This window comes from Trichoderma reesei (genome assembly GCF_000167675.1).
Source record: "Trichoderma reesei QM6a unplaced genomic scaffold TRIREscaffold_10, whole genome shotgun sequence".
Taxonomy (NCBI): Eukaryota; Fungi; Ascomycota; class Sordariomycetes; order Hypocreales; family Hypocreaceae; genus Trichoderma; species Trichoderma reesei.
In genome coordinates, this window is record NW_006711157.1 from 1017749 (window position 1) to 1033451 (window position 15703).

The following is a 15703-nucleotide window of genomic DNA, read 5'->3' on the forward strand; positions in this document are numbered from 1 at the left end:
ATGTAATAGACACTCGACAAGATGGAAAACGAAAGGCGAAAGGAGCGTCAAATGTCACCACACAGCATGACCGCCTCCAGCAATCGATGTATGTATTACAGTGTTACCGCTCGGCGAGACAAGAGAAGCAGATCGAACCAGACGCCCAGCACTCGATGAAGTAATAATAAGTGAGTCAAAATTTCGCCTCCCGAACGCCCTTCCGGTTCCGCCCCTCCTCTTCCTCCTCCTCCTCCTCCTCGTCCGACCCAGAGAGAAGCCGGGGGACGAAAGAGAAGGGAAAAAAAAAAAAGATTTTCACATCCGCAAAGCTAGAAGTGGACTAGAAGGGCGCCTCCATCCAATCACAGCGGCGATGCCGATGGAGGGGATTCGATGAACGACCGGCCCGTGTGACGAGATGGAAGAGATTGCCTGCAAGCCACTCCGCCGCTTGGACAGGAACAGGGTTAGTGTTGTACGAATGGCGATGCTACTAGAAGGCTGAGATAAGACAGAGGGTTGTGGGATTAGGTAATCCTTGCGCATCAAGGACCTATCACAACGTCGTGATGCAGCATAGATGTATCTGATGGGGATGATGATGTATAAGTGCCTTTGATGAATTAGAGATAGAGAAGACGTCTGGCTTTATCAGTGCTTCAGAGACTCTTACCGCTCTCGCGAGCGCATTCTCACCCAGTACCTACCTAATGCCAAGCAGTTCGTACGCTCTCTCCTACCTACCTATAATGACTGAGAGTATAGGCGCCTGACATGACAACAAGACGACATATCGTGCTGAAACCAGCAACTCTCATCCAGTTGCACAGAACATATATACAAGAGAACCCGACCCTCGCCTACAGCCCAGACAGACTGGCTCTTAGTGCTGCAACTAAGGTACATGTACCTATCAACTACTTCACCACGTAGCGCTACCCTACAAGTACCTGCAAGCTCTCAGCATTTGCAGCCATTCCTCGATAGAACCACGTCCTATTGCAGGGGTATACTTGTATATTCCATATGCTCATCGAAATGTACCTCATTGACGCTTCTACGGACCATTGCCCGCTTGCGACTTCTTGCGAAAAAAGGCCCCCAGAGCCCCCATCAGCGCACCAAGCCCCCTTTCGTGACTCTCCTTCTCCAGCCCGTCTCGAATCCATCCAGGCAATTTCCCCCGGATCCGATCCGTCCCATATCGTCTATCAACCAAGATAATCGCCGCATAGTCTCCCCGGTGCCGGATAGCTCGACCAATGCTCTGGTTGACCGCCCGCATGCAGGCGTTTTCGTAAAAGTCCCGCGCCGCCTGCTTTGCTTGTGCCGTTGCCTCGCCACTATTTCGTCCTTCTTTGACAAGCCGGGCTTCGGTGGTAGACTCAATGTACTCGAGCTTCGCCTTCCAATCCGGCGATGCAATGTTTGGGTACGGCAGTCCCACGACCATCACACAACGTCCTAGGCGGTCTGAAAAGTTGATTCCTTCAGACATCTTGCCGCCAACAACGCTCAGAAGCAAAGCTCCAGTGCGCTTATCCCCAGCTGGCCTGACTCCGAGGATTGCTTGCGAGTAGTCTCGTAGCACATCTTCGCTCGATTCGCCTTTGGAATCTCTGAAGACGGATTTTCGGGCTTGAAGTCGATCCCATATGGTTTGAGAGCTCTCCCCCTGGCGTTGCTGCCAGACCTTGACAATCTCATCAAGGTAGCCATAGCTCGGAAAGAATACGACCACTCCGTCAGGGACAATGTTGCAAACGTTTAGAATCGCCAACCCCAACTGCGTCATCATCTCCCTGTTCCCTCGCTGCTTGAAGCTGAACTCAAACGGAGGCGACGCAGGATTGCTCGAAGCAAGAGTCCAGACACAAAGATTCTCCGGGGGAATGACATGTCCGCAGCTTAGAGACGTTACTTTTCCAGGCTCGAGGGTGGGAAACAGTTGGTCTTTGTAGTCTTGAAATGGCGACATGGTCCCGCCAGCCAAGATGACCGCCCTGGCGCTTGAGGCAACCGAAGAGAAGGCGTGAGTTGGTGAGAGAAGAAGATAGGTCAATTTCACGTCCGTCGCGGCTCCGTGGACCTTTTGGTAGAAAATTCGGCCCTCCGAGCTTAGGTTTGTAAGAGCGATCAGAAAAGAGACGAGAGTATGGAGGACGGGAGTGGCGGCTTTTGGAGGTCCGGAATTGCTGCTGTCGCCCTCAGCCTCGACATGAGCCACATAGCTCTCAATCTTGTACGCCAACTTCGACTCCTGTATGTACTGAATGAGTTCATAGATGTTCATCTGGTCAATGCCTTTGTGCCTCGTGAGGTCATTCGGGTCGACAATCCCATGTTCGTCCTAGACGAGTTAGCCAGGCAATCACGGAGACATACCCCGTTACCAGACATACCTTGAACTTCAAGGCCCCTTCAAGCCACTCCGAGAGCCCGTCAATGATCCTCCCAACCCTCCCCACGTTGACTCGATTGATACCCTTTAGCTTCTTGCCAAATCGTTTGACATAGACTCCAAGCATCTGGCGACCCCTGCGGAGGTCGCTCAGCTGAATCTCTGCAGCATGCACATTGGATATCGCATCGAGGATATTGTGCGCCTCATCGATTATCACTACGTTTCCTTCCAACTTGATGCCCAAAGCCTCGCGAGCGCTCTGCTGCAGCAGAAGCGGGTATGGCAGCGTGATGATTTCGGCTCCCGGCAAAGCCACGCGAGAGGCGTAGTAGGGACATATCGACAAAGACTTTCCGAGATGATGTAGATCCTCGATATCGGGAATGGTTGCCAGAGCAGAGTCTCGAAACTGGTGTGTCTGGCTGAGAAGCTCCTCCTTGGGCACAAAGGAGCATTTGCTACTGGATTTCGCTTGTTGAAGCTCCGCGCAGCGGTCGTTGATGGCTTGCACAGACCCAAGGCGAGCAACAAATGGATTGATGCAGAGCTTTTGCCGTGATGACAACGGCAGCAGTTTTACGGGCTCCGTCGGGGAGACATCTGACGCCTTTGCAACAGATGGTGGCAGCGACGGCGGAAACGCTGGGCGACGCAGCTCTGAGATGAATTGTGATAATTGCGAGTGAGTTCTCGATGTATAGTAGATCTAACATGGGAAGAGGTTACTACAAGAGAAGATGAGATCAGGGCCGATACTCGCACCTTGACTTTCTCCTCGAGTATGTCATCGTCATCCGCCTTCTTCACGCGCCCCCCCAGGCCAATCCTTTCGAGAATCTCTCGTGATTCCTTACTCAGGCCGGACAAGGCATCTCGGTCGCTCACTTCATGGTCATCAGCGTCCAGTAGCCATTCCGCATCTTCGTCGGCTATGGTTTCGACAACCGCAGAAACGTCCTCCACACGGCGTCTCTTTCGACCTCTTTCTTCCTGAGCCTTCTCCTTCAGCCGAATAGATGCCAGCCGCTTCTCTCTGTCTTCCCACTGCTGCAGCAATTCGCTCCGTTTCCGGGACAGAAGTTGCTCAACGATCCAGGCCGGCTCATCCTTGTACGATTCTCCTGCTTCCTGCAGCGCTGCCTCTTGCCTAGTGGCCTTGTAATTTCGCAGCCATGTCAGAGAAGCGCAAATGAGCGACAGAGATTTGCCCTGAGACGGCTATCAGTAAGTGTCCCCTGAGATTGTGGAAATGACACCCTCGTCTACGTCCAAAGCCGCTGGACGAGATGCTATACCAGGTTGAAGATGGTTCTGATCATGCAGTCCTCCGGAAGGTATAACCTACGGTTCCAGTTGGGCTTTCCAGAATCCCTACTTGTCCGTTGCCAGTCTCCAGCACTTGATACACTGTCTGCATAAACTGGTTCTGGACGTCATACGGCGTATATGGATGGTGAAAGTCAAGGCTCGACAGCTCGTGCGCGATGCCGTCAACTTGGTCCGTCATGGCCATTTCGTCACTTGACTCATGTTGCTACTCCTCGTCATCACGTGCCTTGCCTGCTCAACGATGCATCATCAGAAAGCATCATCAACATCGAATTGTTGGTTGTTGAAGCGCGTCTAACGGCGTTCGCGCAAAGCGGCAGGAGTTGGCATCACATTCCCTCAGAAGCGCGGGATTGGCCAAATTCACCCCACACTGCGATAAAAGCGCGACAACTGCTTATCACGGTCATGCCGCGAAAGCACGTGGGGCTTATCGCACGTGATTGTAAATGCACAATTCAATTCGGGTGCGGGCTGCGCAAATCACAATCGGGCTTAGGGCTGTGCTGCCCTCTCGCCTAGCAATTTTCCGGGGCAGCAGCAAGTGCCAAAGCCGCCGGCCGCAAAAACATCACCACCCACTTTCAAGTCCTTCGACGCAACACATCGGAGAAGCGACAACACCACAACCGTCGCCATGCCTACCCGAACTTCAAAGACCCGCAAGCAGTACGTTGATGAGCCCGCCTGGATGAATGGATGACCTGGGAGAACGTTTGTCGCGGCTGCCGAACTCCTGAGGGCACTGCCCGTCGTGGTGACTCTGGAACGGCCAGCGATGGAACAAACGACGACGAGATATGGGAGGGAGATTTTGCCAGTTGCAATGGAAGGCTAACATATCGCTTTTTTTCTTTTCTCGCCATATAGCCGCGGTCACGTCTCCGCCGGAAAGGGTCGTGTCGGCAAGCACCGCAAGCACCCCGGTGGTCGTGGTCTGGCTGGTGGTCAGCACCACCACCGCACCAACATGGACAAGGTTCGAACCGACTGTACAACGACGAGAGGCCCCGGAACAGATTAACTGACCATTTCGACAGTACCACCCTGGTTACTTCGGTAAGGTTGGTATGCGGTACTTCCACAAGCAGCAGAACCACTTCTGGAAGCCCATCATCAACCTCGACAAGGTACTTAATTGCAACATCCTTCTCCGCGACGAATGCCCTCTCTCTTTCTGGCCTCTTGGGATGATTGGTGGACAATTGGAGGAACTATGAGATGCCAGCAAGAGAAGGGTTATATCGGGCGTGTTCATGAGGGAACAGATTGGCTAACAAGAGGATTCTAGCTGTGGTCACTCGTCCCCACCGAGACCCGTAACGCCTACGTCTCCGGCGAGAAGAAGGACACCGTCCCCGTCCTCGACCTCCTGCCCCTGGGCTACTCCAAGCTGCTCGGCAAGGGCCGCATTCCCGAAATCCCCCTGGTTGTCCGCGCGCGATGGGTCAGCAAGCTCGCTGAGCAGAAGATCAAGGAGGCTGGTGGTGTCGTCGAGCTGGTTGCGTAAATGGCATTTGAAAAAGAATCAACATGCTGGTGTGTGCTGGAGTAAGGCTTGTGGATTTGGAACCGGGCACTTTTTCTCAAAGGTGGAAAATAGAAATCCCTTCGCCTTTCAACCCCAAATGTATACCGAGACAAAGTGGTCTTCTTTTTTTGGGGAACAAGAAGGGATTGGGTTGGTCGGCTACGAGCATTGCATCAGGGACTCTTTAACGGAGTTTGTTAACGAATGAAAAATTAAAAAATTCGCCCACTGGTCTCGTCCGCCCCCCGGTCTCCGTGCAAGATGAGGGAGACCTCTTCCAACCCTTTCCTCCAGAAGATCTTGATGATCACGGTTGAGGTCAAAAGGAGGGTTCCCCCTTACAGATTTCAAGATTCAGCCTTTGTCTGCTCTAGTCGCTGCCAGAGTTGATGACGCGATGCTCTAAAACGCCGATATCGACTCAGTCCTCATCATACCATACATGATCTTCTAGTACATATTAGTCCATTCCCTCTACCTGAAAGACCCGAAGCCCCATTGTTCGTTTCATCATTGCATGTCCAAACCCAGCTAATGCGTAACGGTCGTCATTATCTATTATGCTAGTCCTACAGAGGTCCCTCCTGATTCATGCCGGCAGCATGTCGACCTCGTCTTCGTCAGCAGTCTCCTGGGATGCCATCCCAATGTTCAAAAACTCATGATCCAGAGCCTCCTGCGCCGTGATGCGTCGGCTCGGATCCAGCTCCATGCATCGCTCCAGAAATCGAATCGCCAGTTTCTCGTCAGGGGTCAACGGCTTGTCTTCCGTCCTGCACGTGCTCCACAGGATAATCTTCTCCATGGTGAAGCCCTGCTGGCCAATGGTGGGTATCGTGGTCTCGAAGACGCAGCCGTGCAGCAGTCCGGCCGCCTTCATCCGCTTAGTCCCGAATATCGTCGCAATCTCAATCATTGCCTCGACGTCATCGGCGGAGTTGAAAAAGGGAAATCGCTTGGACAGTATGGTGAGGAGTATGACGCCAGCTGACCAGATGTCAATCGCCGTGGTCTGCTCCGTGCACTTGAAGAGCACCTCAGGGGCGCGGAAGCCTCGAGTTCCCGCCCGATTGGCACGGCGGGAGGGGCGCGTGTCGGATTTTGGGTAGCCCGGCTGGGTGGTCATGGAGGTCTGCGCCCAGACGGAGGAGGCCTGGCGATGTTTTCGCGTTTCTCTTGTCTCGTGGCACAGACACTGCTTGCTGTCGGTGCCTTCTCGCTCGGCCAGGCCAAAGTCGACGAGGACGCCGTGCTGGGTTGTGGGATCGTAGAGGAAGTTGGTAGGCTTGATGTCTCGGTGTAGTATCTTGTGCTCGTGTACGCTCTTGAGAGCCGTGAAGAGCGATCGAAGATAAATGGCAATGTCAGGAATCGTCATCTCGCGAAAGTAGGCTCGAAAGTCGCCGTGTCGGAAGTAGGGGAGTATGGCAACGACTTGGTCGGTATGGCGGAAGGCGGTGATGAGAGGGCAGACCGAAGGGCACTGTCGCAGGTCGTGAAGCAGCTCCAGCTCGTTGAGGATGCGGGCCGGGCTGGATGTGACGTAGATCTTCTTTATAGCAACATAACGCGCTCGCTTCCGTGGAGAGCGGGACTGGCTCGATCGGCCCTTGAGAGGAGGAGACGCCCATTTTGACAAGTCGTCTTCGTGATCCCAGCTGTTGTCGTATCTGTCGTAGTGGATGTCCTCGGCCTTGAAGACGGTGGAAAATGTACCTGAAGAAACAGAACAGTAAGCACTTGGCTAAAGAAATTCTAGCAATGGATGGTTCGACACACCTTCTCCAATACGCTTGATCAGCCGATACCGATCTCGAAACCCGGGGAAATCATGCTGCAGCCTGTCCATGTCGGCTTGGACACTGCTTTCGACCTGCTCCTCGTCCGAGCTCTCCTCCTCCTCTTCTTCTTCTTCCTCCTCCTCCTCTTCTTCTACTACTTCTTCCTGCTCTTCCACGGCTTCCTCCTCGTCCTCCACCTCTGGTTCGCCAATTGTGGCAGCGTCCTGGCCATCTACATCGTCTTCGTCCACCATGACCTCCGTCTCCTCTGTTCTCGCATCCTCGTGGATATCGAAGGTCTCCTCCACTGGCCGCAGCATAGCCGTCGCCATGGCTGCCGGCTTTGACCTCCAAACAATGGGGACGAGGAAGCACCCAAAACTGTATGCCGGCCAAACTCAGCTGCGTATATCTCCCAAGAAACACAGCAAAGAGGCAGTTCTGGGAGTCAATTGGACTTGGCCGCGATTCAACAAAGAAACAAAAAGTCCGTGTACAAGCTCTATCACGCTTGATATCATGCACCAGCGAATCCAATGCAGGTCCCAGCGAAGTGCTGGGTTCTTCTAGGGCCTGTGGAGGGGCTTTTCCGGCGGCTTCGGGGCAGCTGCAGCGGCTGCTCAGTGGCTGAAAACGCGCCCGGCCAGCGCATGGCGGGGCGTCCAAAGGCCTCGAGTCGCGTCGAAGAAAATAAACAGATTGGTTGCCAAGGGCCTCACATGGATGCATCCCCGCCATTTGCCGCAAAAACAACCCTTGAACATTGATCCATCCGCCGACATAGCAGTGGCGACAAGCACCCAAGCAGCAAAATTACGACGCAGGGCGAGGCTGCGATCCTGCATCAGAGTCTCAGCTGGCCGAATTTCGAACCACACGCCCAACAGCCGGCTTCACAGAGCTTCGTCTTCTCTCTACATCTGCATAACCATCGATACCCAAGCTCGACACCCCGCCAACTCGCGGCGCAAGAACCGCCCATCATGGGGACCATCAGCTTCGACATCAACGATGCGCTGAAGCATTACATGTCCGATCCCGCGACGATTCCGACGCCCGAAGCAGATGCCGCCTTGTTCGACTGCGAGAATGACCCCGAGGCGCTGACAAACCAGGTCATCAACCCTGTGTTGAATCCCATCATCGACGCGGTCGCGGACAATCCAGATGCCATTCTGCGGGCCGTCAACATCGACTCATTACAATTTCTCCTCAAGTACGACTCACAGGATACCCTTTGCGAAGACGATACTAGGACAAGATATGGGGGTCGAGGGGGAGAAATCGTGAATCTGCTGCTGACTGATGGCTCAACGACAGATATACCCCCTATATACCAGCTCACATCCTCAGCAAAGTGTTCGACTTGGTAATGAGCGGCCTCAGCGCCGAAGCGGACGCTGTGCACAGCGACATCGAATCGCCCGATGAGCAGGACTCCGTGGCGCATCACAAGCAACTGCTCGAGATCTACGGATTCCTACTTCAGTGGACCATTGCGGCCGTCGAGACAAAAGCTGCAGAAAAGTCGTCCGCGGCGCCGGTGGCGAGAGGGAGAGGAAAGCCGAAGAAGACAGCATCACAAAGAGACGATGTCTGGGACTCGGCGTCACAGCTCCAGGGCGCATTGGAAATCATGTGCAAGACCCTCAAGCTCAAGCTGTCTAGGATATTCCTGACCACGAGCGAGAGGGATACATTTGTTGGTTTGCTGACGCGACCGGTCTACATGATTCTGGAGAACGAACAGCGTGTCAAGGCAACGACTATCAAGATGCACTGTTTCAAGGTCTTGTGCATCGCGGTCAAGCACCATGGCCATGGCTACGGTATGCTATGCCTCGTCTCTTGCCAAAGATGCCTCTGCAGTTTGCTGACACAAATTACAGCCGCACAAATCAACGTCATTCAGAACCTGACATACTTCGAGCATCTCTCAGAGCCAATGGCTGAGTTCCTCCACATCCTGGCCGAAACATACGACTATCCGCAGCTCACCGACGAAGTACTGCGCGAGATCAGCAACAAGGAGTTCAACTCCAATGATACCCGAGGACCAAAGTCGGTCTCTGCATTCATCGCAAAGTTATCAGAGCTTGCTCCAAGGCTGGTGATCAAGCAGATGACGATGCTTGCCAAGCAGCTCGACAGCGAGGTGATTATACCCCAAGCTATACAAAGCGCAATTCTTACAGCTAACCGCCGTCCAGTCATATACCCTCCGATGCGCCTTGATCGAGGTCTGCGGCAACATGATCGCCTATCTCAGCAGGCAAGAAGAGCGAAGCGAAAACCACAAGTCCCAGCTCAATGCCTTCTTTGACGTGCTTGAGGAGCGCTTCCTCGACATCAACCCCTACGCAAGATGTCGTGTCCTGCAAGTCTATGTGAAGCTATGTGAGCTTGAGCAAAAGTTTCCCAAGCGACGGCAAAAGGCTGCCGAGCTTGCCTGCAGAAGCCTCGAAGACAAGAGCAGCAACGTGAGGCGCAATGCCATCAAGTTGTTGGGCACACTCATCAAGACCCATCCGTTCACTGTCATGCACGGCGCTCAACTTTCCCGAAAGGAGTGGCAGGCTCGCCTCGACAAGGTTGACGAAGAGCTTAATGCGCTGAAGCCTCCTCCGGGTATTGCTGGCTTGGCGGATGCGACAGTCGACCACAGTCTCCTCGATGAGGCTACACAAGTCGCATCCCCAGAGAAGCCCAAGCAGATGACGGATCAGGAGGTGTTTGAAGCGGTTCAAAAGGCACAGGCGGAAGCGGCTACAAGCGAGGCGATTGAAAAGCTCACCCTCACTAGGCGATACTACAACGAGGCCCTCAAGTTCATTGACGTGCTGCACGACGCAACGGAGCTCATTTGCCAACTTCTTGGGTCTCGGAACAAGAGCGAGGTCATCGAAGCCATTGACTATTTCGAAGTCGGCGACGCCTACAACATTGAGCAGAACAAGGTCGGCATCCGGCGAATGCTGAGACTGATCTGGACCAAGGGCAACAGCGACGAGGGCAAAGGTGTACAGACACACCTCATCGAGTGCTACAGGAGACTATTCTTCGAGGCGCCAGATTCATTCAGCCCCAACGATGCCGCCAACTACATTGCGCGCAACATGATCAGCTTGACCTTTGGGGCCACGCCTGCCGAACTGACTTCACTTGAGCAGCTGCTCGCCACCATGATGAAGGGCGGCGTCATTCACGAAACCGTCGTGGCCAAGCTCTGGCAGGTGTACGGCGTCCAGAAACGGGAAATCTCCAAGACGCAGAGACGAGGCGCCATCATTGTGCTGGGGATGCTGGCATCGGCCATCCCTGAGATTGCAGTGGGCGAGATCGAGACGATGCTCCGGACCGGACTGGGAGCCCATGGGCGGAACGACCTGCAGCTGGCCAAGTATACCTGCATTGCCCTGAGGCGGATCAACCCCACGGGGAGACAAGCCAAGGAGTCAACCGCCAAGTTCTCGCGGCTTCCAAACGACCATGCAGTCTGCTCACGACTAGCGGCCATAACGGATGTGCCCTCTGACAGCAAAGAGTGGTATGGCGTGGCAGAGCAGGCAATCAATGCCATCTACGCCCTCTCCAAGCATCCCGACATCCTTTGCTCGGCCATCATCCGGCGCAAGGCCAAAGAGGTTTTTGGCCGCCCCAGTTCACGACCAAATTCAAGAGATCAGCACACGACGCCCGACTTTGCGGACCCCAGGTCACCGGGTGCCGTGCCAGCGTCACAGGAGAAGCCGAGGAAGCGCGATGATGCTATTGCCCTCTCTCAGCTCCTCTTCATCGTTGGTCAGGTCGCAATCAAGCAGATTGTACATCTCGAGCTCTGCGAACTCGACTTTAAGCGTCGGAAACAGGAGAAGGAGAAGCAGGCGCCCTCCAAGGCGGACAAGGACAAGGAAGACGCGGACGAGCTGGACCTCATTGGTGGCACGACGGAGGATGACTTCACAGAGGCCATGGCGCACATCCGGGAGCGGGAGCTTCTGTACGGGCCGGCGTCGCTCCTCGCAACATTTGGGCCCCTTGTGTCGGAGATTTGCGCAAACAACACCACATACGCAGACGAGGGCTTGCAGGCGGCGGCCACGCTGTGCCTCGCGAAGCTCATGTGCGTGTCGTCCGAGTACTGCGAGACCAACCTTCCACTTCTCATCACAATCATGGAGCGGTCTCCCGATGCCACGGTCCGATCGAATGCCGTCATTGCGCTGGGTGACATGGCCGTCTGCTTCAACCATCTGATTGACGAGAACACAGACTTTTTGTACAGGCGTCTGGCAGATACGGACGTGTCGGTGAAGCGGACATGCTTGATGACGCTGACGTTCCTGATCCTGGCTGGTCAGGTCAAGGTCAAGGGGCAGCTGGGCGAGATGGCCAAGTGCATGGAGGACGAGGACAGGCGGATTGCCGATCTTGCCAAGATGTTCTTCACAGAGCTCAGCACCAAGGACAATGCGGTGTACAACCACTTTGTGGACATGTTTAGCTTGCTGAGCGCAGGTGACATGGAGGAGGAGAGCTTCAGGCGCATCATCCGATTCCTTCTCGGGTTTGTTGAAAAGGTAAGACGTCTACTGGCGAGTACAAGGGATGCAAACGCGCAAACGCTAACGGGGCCGTTTTATGTAGGACAAACACGCCAAACAGCTATCGGAGAAGCTCGCAGCCAGGCTTGCGCGCTGCGAGACGGAGCGTCAGTGGAACGATGTCGCCTTTGCCCTGGGCTTGTTGCAGCACAAGAATGAGGAGATTACAAAGCTTATTTCCGAGGGGTTCAAGATTGTGCAGGCCGCCGCTTGAGTGTCGCTGTCCGTTTCGTCTGTTTGCAGCGTGGAGTGCCTGCGTGGGAGTTGATATTTCTTGTATATAGATGGGCCACCGTGATGATGCCCGTACCATACCATGTATGAATGCAATGCGATATGAAGTTTGATGCATGCCACTATCAATCAGGCACTACAAGCTTGGATCATTCTCTATAAGATAATGTGAAGATTGCAGCAGATCAATGAGCTCTCGGAGAGAGAGAACTCCTGCATGTCGATAGAATAACAGCTTGTGTCTGCACTGGAATTCGGATGAAATTATAGAAACAGTGTAGTAGTGTCTCGGTTAATTCATCTTGCTTATCAAGGAATTGTCGAGTCGACATCCATCATCAATTCAGGGGCTTGAGTCCTCCGTCCCACGGTATGACAAACTGAGCTGCTGTTGCAAGACTTGTTCGTAGAACCTTGAACCACTACCCTAGATTCTCAAGACACTCAAGGCGGTGTTTCGGAAGTCTCTCGGTACTTGCCGCAGCCATAACAGCTTTAGCCTGTCTGGATCGCTCTAGCGCCACTTTGTCAAGACAAACAAAGCCAAAGCACAAATCGACAAGGCAGGAAATGCACGTGACCCGTGTTTGCTCTAGCCTGATATAGAAACAAGCGGTTAGTTTTGGTGGGGGCGCGTGCTCCGACTCAGCGACGCTGGAAGTGACTTTGGTACTTGCGTAGGTACATGTACAGAGCTTTTCAGCTTGCTCTCAATTGAGCCAAACGCTTGCGGGCAAGCTGCTGCGTCACGTCACCCTCACCAGCACCTGCGCCAGAAACTTGGACCTTTAACCATCTCCCGCCATAACAGACAGACAGCTTCTGCTCCCGGGCAAAGGGCCATCGCCAAACCATCAACTATTCACCGCCATCGTGCTACAACCTCGGGCATCTTCTCTTTTGCCTTTTGCCATCTAGAGTCCGTGTCCCGGCATTTGCCACTGCGCTTCGTCGCGAGCTCCTGTTCCGCCGCTTTACCTGCGAACTCTCTCGTCGGATCTCGCGCCTGTGAGGGCCATGGGCTTGGCTATTGTCGCTGCTGAGATCAGGACTGCGCACGGGGAAGCTTTTCAGTATCGCCTTGGAGCAAGCAATTGACGCTCCAATTGCTCTTGCGCTGTCCGTCGCCAACGCTCGTGCCACCCGAGTAGCTCTAGGAGCTCTGCGAGCTTGCGGATAAAGAAAGGAAAAAGAGGCACGACAACACAACACAACACAACGCGCAGAGCCCAAGATAGCCTCGAGTCGCGCAGCCCAAGAAAATGCACGACAAGGTTGTCTCTCTGGGCTCGCGCCTGCACTATCCCATCGTCATCACCAAGCTCCTCAAGAAGCCGGGCGAGTCGATCAAGAAGCAGGAGACGATAATAGAGTACAAGTTCACCTGGCGACGCAAAATCAGCGACGATGAGTGGGTGGACGAGACTACGTATACCGAGTTCGACAGCCCGGCCGAGGGCACGCTGAAGGAGTGGCGCATCCAGGAGGGCCAGACGATAGCGGCCGACATGCCGTGCATGACCGTCGAAGAAGCCTGCGGACACGAGGTGCAGATCCAGGGCCTTTGCAGTCTTTGCGGCGCAGACATGACCGAGATCAACTGGGCCAGCGAAGAGAAGGACACGGATCGGGCCATGATCAACATGGTGCACGACCAGACGGGCCTGATGGTGAGCCCGAACGTGGCCAAGCGGGCGGAACACGACACCCAGAAGCGCCTGCTGCGCCAGCGAAAGCTGAGCCTGGTGGTCGACCTGGACCAGACCATTATCCACGCGTGCATAGAGCCGACGATCGGGGAGTGGCAGCGCGACCCGACGAATCCCAACCACGAAGCCGTCAAGGATGTCAAGAGTTTCCAGCTCAACGACGACGGGCCCAGAGGCTTGGCCAGCGGGTGTACCTACTACATCAAGCTGCGGCCGGGCCTGAAGGAGTTCTTGGAAGCCGTCTCTACAAAGTACGAGCTGCACGTGTATACCATGGGAACCCGCGCGTACGCCCTTAATATTGCGCGTATAGTGGACCCCGACAAGAAGCTTTTTGGAAACCGTGTCATCAGCCGAGACGAGAATGGAAGCATCACGGCAAAGAGCTTGCAGAGATTGTTCCCAGTGAGCACCGACATGGTCGTCATCATTGACGACCGCGCCGATGTCTGGCCCAACAACCGACCGAACTTGATCAAGGTTGCGCCGTACGACTTCTTCAAAGGCATAGGGGATATCAACTCCAGCTTTCTACCCAAGAGGCAGGACATCCTACCGTCTCCGCCGAAGCCAAACGGTCTGGTTCCCAACTCGGACAACGCCATCCCGGGAGAAAAGGTCTCACCACTCGATGAACTTGCGCGAATGGGAGGCGGCGATGAGGCTAGTCTCAAGGTCCAGGAGGAGGAACAGGAAAAGACGCTGGAGAAGCAGTTGACTGATCGCCCATTGCTGCATATGCAAGAGGAGCTGGATAAGGAGGACTCGGAAGGTGACGGATCATCATCAGCATTCCATCACAGACAGCATCTCTTGAATGACGATGACGAAGAACTCGTCACCCTGCAAGATCACTTGACTGATCTTCATGCTGCATTTTACGACATGTACGACAGGAGACGGGCAGAGAGGAGAATGTCGGAGCCGACACATCCACCGGGGCATACGAAAGCGCGCAGGAAATCCCAGCCTGATGATGGGGTGGACTTGTCGCTGGTTCCGGACGTGGGCGATATACTGGACGAACTCAAGTCTAGCGTTCTGTCGGGTCTTGTCATTTGTCTGTCAGGTCTCGTGCCGCTGGGAGTCAATATCGAAGAGTCTGAAATCGGAATGCAAGCGCAGAGCTTCGGCGCCCAGGTCGTTGATAGCATTTCGCCGAGGGTCACTCATCTCGTGGTTTCCTTGGCGCGGCCTCGGACGAAAAAGGTGCAGCAGGCGGCCAAGATCCCAAGTATCAAGATTGTGAACCAGAATTGGCTGGCGGACTGCCTTAGCCAATGGCGGAGGCTGGACGAAAGCCCGTACTACATGCCCATTCTCGATGCGGACCGCGAGAGGTCAGAGGAGACTGCGGAAACCAGCGCGGCCGAAACGGAAGATGCCGGCATCAACAATATGAACATGGGTGATTTTGACGAGGAACTCAAGGAGTTTTTGGGCTTGGACGATGACGATGACGACGATGATGATGATGATGAAGACGACAACGACAACGACGATGGCAATACCGAAGGCGATGAAGAAGCGGACGAGGAGGAGGATGGCGAGAACGACGGCGAAACCACAGATGGTGAGGCCGACGACAGCGACGACCCGGAGAGACGGGGCACAAAGCGCAAAGACAGAGAATCCACCATGGAGTCTGACGGAGAAGGGTCAAATCCCGTAGGCGAGAGTGCGCTGGCGAAGAAGCAGCGGGTATCACGGAACCGGGGGGCTTCATCACTGCGAGCTGTACATACACCGAACGGCGAGGGCGACCCCAGCAGCAGCGACGCAGCTGCTCCGCCTCAAAGCACAGAGGGAGACAGCCTGGCCGAGTTTGACGAACTGGAGCGGGAGCTGCTGCTAGGGCTCGAGGCTGCGGGCAGTTAGAGGAAGTCTGGCGTTGAGATTGCGCGGCGTGGGGCGTTGGGGACGATGCCGATTTACAGCAGAAGAAGCATCTGGCCGGCGCACTTTGTTTGATCGTTTTGTGTTAGAGTAGTCCTTTTGGGCAGTTGGGGTTAACAATGGTGTTCAATTCTTGTTGTTCTTGCTCGCATCTTGTTTGATCATGTCGTCTCGCGTTTGCCCGTCCTTGGCTTTGTGGGTTGGACTCAACCCCCCCTTTCGTTGGCCAGAGG

General features: G+C 54.6%; 5 protein-coding genes across 5 annotated transcripts; 3 read left to right on the forward strand and 2 right to left on the reverse strand.

Moving 5' to 3' along the window:
* Positions 1-1039: 1039 nt before the first annotated feature.
* Positions 1040-3893, reverse strand: TRIREDRAFT_62226 (uncharacterized protein; the record flags this gene model as incomplete). Its single annotated transcript, XM_006965820.1, has 4 exons — positions 1040-2332; positions 2376-3092; positions 3194-3595; positions 3732-3893. The coding sequence occupies 4 exons, from the start codon at positions 3891-3893 to the stop codon at positions 1040-1042; spliced, it is 2574 nt and encodes an 857-aa protein (XP_006965882.1).
* A 400-nt stretch (positions 3894-4293) lies between these two features.
* rpl28 (ribosomal protein L28) lies at positions 4294-5453 on the forward strand. The gene is made up of 4 exons (XM_006965665.1): positions 4294-4384; positions 4586-4694; positions 4756-4845; positions 5007-5453. Exons 1-4 carry the CDS (start codon positions 4353-4355, stop codon positions 5223-5225), a joined length of 450 nt encoding a protein of 149 aa, XP_006965727.1. The 5' UTR covers positions 4294-4352; the 3' UTR covers positions 5226-5453.
* A 382-nt stretch (positions 5454-5835) lies between these two features.
* On the reverse strand, positions 5836-7281 carry TRIREDRAFT_62169 (protein kinase; the record flags this gene model as incomplete). Its single annotated transcript, XM_006965821.1, has 2 exons — positions 5836-6962; positions 7026-7281. 2 exons carry the CDS (start codon positions 7279-7281, stop codon positions 5836-5838), a joined length of 1383 nt encoding a protein of 460 aa, XP_006965883.1.
* A 729-nt stretch (positions 7282-8010) lies between these two features.
* TRIREDRAFT_122144 (uncharacterized protein) lies at positions 8011-11885 on the forward strand (the record flags this gene model as incomplete). Its single annotated transcript, XM_006965666.1, has 5 exons — positions 8011-8243; positions 8414-8856; positions 8917-9182; positions 9238-11607; positions 11675-11885. 5 exons carry the CDS (start codon positions 8011-8013, stop codon positions 11843-11845), a joined length of 3483 nt encoding a protein of 1160 aa, XP_006965728.1. The 3' UTR covers positions 11846-11885.
* Positions 11886-12712: 827 nt separating this feature from the next.
* TRIREDRAFT_48686 (uncharacterized protein) lies at positions 12713-14909 on the forward strand (the record flags this gene model as incomplete). The annotated part of the gene is made up of 1 exon (XM_006965667.1): positions 12713-14909. A coding segment is annotated over exon 1 (1782 nt), but the record flags the coding sequence as incomplete, so codon positions are not given.
* Between the last annotated feature and the right edge of the window lie 794 nt (positions 14910-15703).